This window comes from Octopus bimaculoides, chromosome 2, assembly GCF_001194135.2.
Source record: "Octopus bimaculoides isolate UCB-OBI-ISO-001 chromosome 2, ASM119413v2, whole genome shotgun sequence".
In the NCBI taxonomy this organism is placed as follows: domain Eukaryota; kingdom Metazoa; phylum Mollusca; class Cephalopoda; order Octopoda; family Octopodidae; genus Octopus; species Octopus bimaculoides.
In genome coordinates, this window is record NC_068982.1 from 84,628,146 (window position 1) to 84,632,438 (window position 4,293).

The 4,293-nt window shown below is 37.5% G+C and overlaps 1 protein-coding gene across 5 annotated transcripts in view; it reads right to left on the reverse strand.

Moving 5' to 3' along the window:
* Window positions 1-18: 18 nt before the first annotated feature.
* Window positions 19-4,293, reverse strand: part of LOC106870969 (diacylglycerol kinase epsilon) — a 223,298-nt gene continuing 219,023 nt past the window's right edge. For all 5 annotated transcript variants that reach the window (XM_052978393.1, XM_052978395.1, XM_052978391.1 and 2 more), the window contains one exon: window positions 19-237. In XM_052978393.1, the coding sequence (XP_052834353.1) occupies window positions 124-237 (114 nt within the window). In that variant the 3' untranslated portion in view covers window positions 19-123. The remainder of the gene's footprint in view (window positions 238-4,293) is intronic.

Consider the following 4,293-nt stretch of genomic DNA (forward strand, 5'->3'; position numbering starts at 1 on the left):
CATACATATATATGAATGCACTCCTGTTATTGTAGATTTCTACACTGGAATATATATGTGTGTGTGTGTGTGTGTGTGTGCATGTGTGTGTTTCTTTCTTTTGTCAGTTTATATAGCAGATATTCAGCAAAGAGACAACATAGTAGCTTTACTACGGTGGGTGACAGTCATCTCCACAGGTTGTTGGAGCCAGGGTTCACCATCAACTTGCATTGGTGCTGTACAGTTTAATGTAATCTGTAAATAGAGAAAATAATAATAATAATAACAACAACAACAACTTTTTGTAGGTGTAGTTTTCCTAGGGGAAAGTAGGAGAAAGTTATTTCTGATCATGGAAAAAAAACAGAAAATTCTTGAATTGTCATCACTGTCATCATCCTCCTCCTCATCCCCTGAATTTACACAAAATAAAAATGTAGCATTGATATCTCTTGTCTCCCAAATTAAAGAAAAAATGCCAAGTAGCATGGCCCCCACCAAATAAGGACCAACTGAAAACAAAAAAATGCATGGTTGATATCCAGAATGTCATAAAGTGGCAGAAGTTGACTGACAACAGACAAATCAATGTCTTGAAGGTAATGGACTCAAAGTAGAGATAGACAACTTTATTGTTGCTGCCCAAGATCAAAATCTTAGTCACAAGTCATAGCAGCATTGCATTCTCAAAGATGAGAGGACAAAATGGGTATGACATGTGGAACCTGCCACATCATTGCTGACTCCTCAGTATTGAGAAAAACGCAAATTATCTAATGTCACAAGGGAGTGGTAGACCTATACTGAAAAATCTGCAAGAAATTGAGCATTAAAATCTTTAAAAAGATGGTAGGACCACAAATCAAAAACAGTTACCAAGAATGATAATGTTAGTGTAGTCAGGCAGGGGAATCAAAGCAAACACACCAGATATCATAATTAAAACCCCAAAGATAAAACCTTTATGTTGAGTGGTATGACAATACCTGCCAATCCTAACACCTCAATTATGTTCACAGAAAAACTATCTAACCATTGTGAATTAGTCAAAAACTTTGGAGAGTGTTGACCATTATTAGAATCAATGCTACAAAAGCTGGGATGGTTGAAGAGTGTCCTTTTAGACTGGAACCTGGGAGTGCTTACTGTCATGAAATCAGATGCCACTGAGTTGAAAGTAATCATTACTCTTCTAAAGGAATTTGAGATGGTGGCAGGGGCAAAATTCACCCCAAAATCAGTGGGCTTGTAGCTCAGCACCTGGAGAGGCAAATTCACGTCATCTGAGAGTATAACAGGATATTGGACCAATGGACTGTTAACGCTACACAAGGTTTGATTTGGTCACAGTCTTCAGCTAAACCAGAATTGGGCATGATAGGTGTCTAATTTTACTCAGAAATGAACCTAAAGGAAGCTGTTGCTGAAAGGTTGGGTAGAGTAGCATATGCCTATATTACCTCAGCTATTATTTATCCCTTGACCACCTACAAAGATTTCTGGACAGTGAGGGTTAGATTAGAGCCTGGTGTGTGGAATGTTGTCAGGCACACATTGTCTACCAGTCAGGCAATGAGATTAGTGAAGGGCAATCTATAGATGGTCAGTGAGATGGAAGAACATCATTACTCTTCCTTGCTCTAAGCATCAGAGAAAATGAACTGGCTAATTCAAAGGACTTTTGTGCCAGAACTATCAAGAATAACACAGAAATATTTGGCCTGGCAAATACTACAAAGGGTTCAAGATGAACTCTACAGGTATAAAGGTCTGATGTCACTTCGTCAAGCGTCTTTTTGTCCATGTCTTTTGGTCCAACATATTTTTTTCTGATAACTTTTTTGTCCAACAACTTTTTGACCAGTTTCAAATAAACTCTTTAGAAAACAAGGTTTATATTCACAGAACTATAATGAGCCTTGTTATAGGATTGTTATTATTGTTCTTTTTCCTTCTCTGTTAACATTTTTACTTTCTCTTTTTCCTTCTCTCTCTTAAGTATGGTGCTGTGTACAGAGTGTGCTGCAAATTTAGTGTACACATTTTTAATTTACCCATCCTGAAATGACAAAGTTCATAGTATCGACCAAAAACAAAAGAAAAGTAGTTGATGAAAGTAATTACATCTCCAAATTTCATTCAAGCAATACAAAACTAGGAAAAGAATACTGGAGATGTGACAAAAAAAGGCTGTTTTCAGTGTGAATTCATACAGCAACGGAAAACAATGAGCTGAAAATGATTTATTTCTCTAGTGAGCACTTTCATCCAACTGATGTAGATTCATTAAATTTTAGAAAAGCAGTTGCAGAAATAATACATGAAGTGGTGGAAAACATAGCAGCAAGTTCATGTAGCATAATAGCAGCTAAGTTTATGCAGCTAACAGAAAATACTTGCCCTCAACTTCTTCGTTTGTCTGTACTTTCAAGGGCTATTCAAAGGTGCCAACAAAAAAATTTTAGATTTCCCACTAATCTAGGGATTAGAACTGGTTTTGAAATATGTGAAGAATATTGTAAACTTGATAATGGCAAACAGTTTCTGAGATACGATTAGGGTATTGAGAATCAACAGTGCATACTAGTATTTGCATCAGAAATTGCTCTTCAGGATATAGCATCATATCGTCATTGGACATGTGATGGAACATTCAAAATTGTGCCAGAACAGTGGTTTCAACTGTTTAGCATTCATGTGCAAGTTAAAGGTAGCAATTTTCTATGGTTCTTTGCATTACTGCTGAATAAAACAAAGCAGACATACAAATTATTTTTTGAGCAATTGAAAATTATGCACCTAATGAAATATCTGCTTGATCTCAAGGCAGATTTTGAAGTTGCAGTACATAAGGAATCTAATTCATCATTCTCTAATTCATCTATCATGGCATGTTTGTTTCATTTGAGCTAATCAGTATTTTGAAAAATTACAGATTTAGGCCACAAAGAAAAATGCAATAACGACTCTGAATTCTGTCTTAAAATTCGATGTTTTTCAGCATCAGCCTTCGTACCCATTGAAGATGTCGAAGAGGCCTATGAAGAATTAATAGATGATGAAGAAATATCTGTTGAATTCATCATTTATTTCGATTTGACTTACATAGGTGTTGTGAGAGGAAAAGAGCCTTGGTAGAAAAGAAGAATAAGGCAATCAATGAACAAACAATGAAAACGTATCAACACTTTGGAAAGAAAAAAATGAGGTGAAATCAGGAAGAAGGAGAAATATCAGGAACTAGAATGTAGATATAGGATAAAGAAAAAGGGCTAAATGTATTTCTTAAAGACCTGAAACAAAGATTGCAGGCTAAAGTGAGAAAGATCAAGAGATATGACCAAAGAATTGAACAATATAAAATCAACACATTGTCCCAACAAGATCAGGAAAGGTTTATCAGCGCTGAATGGAAAGGTTAACAGCAGTGAAAGACTGGATGCTGAAGAAAATAGGAAGTTTTGGAGTAACATTTCGATAACGGAAGAAAGCAAAATGAAGATGCTGAATGGTTAAAGGAATTAAGGTCAGAGAAATATGAAGTGAAACAGAGCAATATAAGAATAACAACTGAAATGGTGACCAAGCAGACAATAAAAATTTCAAACTGGAAATGCCCAGGCCTGCATGGAGTACAAGGGTATTGACTGAAAAGTTTCCTAACACTACACAAAAGAATAACTGAGCAAATGGATAAAATGATCAACAATAAGGTGGAAATCCCAAAGTGGTTGACCACAAGTAAAACAGTTCTTTGTCAAATGGATCCTAGTAATGCAATGGATAATTATCAGCCTATCTCCTGACTAACCTGATGTGGAAGTTGATGACAGAAATAATGTCTAATTGTGTGTATTACTTCTTAGAAATGAATGACAAACTGCCAGTGGAACAGAAGGGAAGCAGAAGGAAAAGCCAAGGCGGCACTGGCAACGACCATGCCCAAAATGGTGCATTTCATGTGTCACCTGCACATGAGCCAGTCCAGGGGCACTGGCAACGATCTCGCTCGAAAATCCTACGAAGGCCAGTCAGGCAGTACTGGTAACGGCCACGCTCAATGGTGTATTTTATGTGCCACCCGCACAAGAGCCAGTCCAGGGCAACGGTTTCACTCGAAGGTCCATACATATGCTGCGGACACAAGTGCCAGAAAGGCGACGCTGGGCACAGGTGCCATCACGATTTCGATTTCGCTTGCCCCAATAAGTCTTCGCAAGCTGAGTTTCGTGTCCAATGAAGGAGACGGCGTTGGCATGGGTGCCAGTCGTCGAATTTAACTCGATTTCGATTTCACTTGCCTCAACAGGT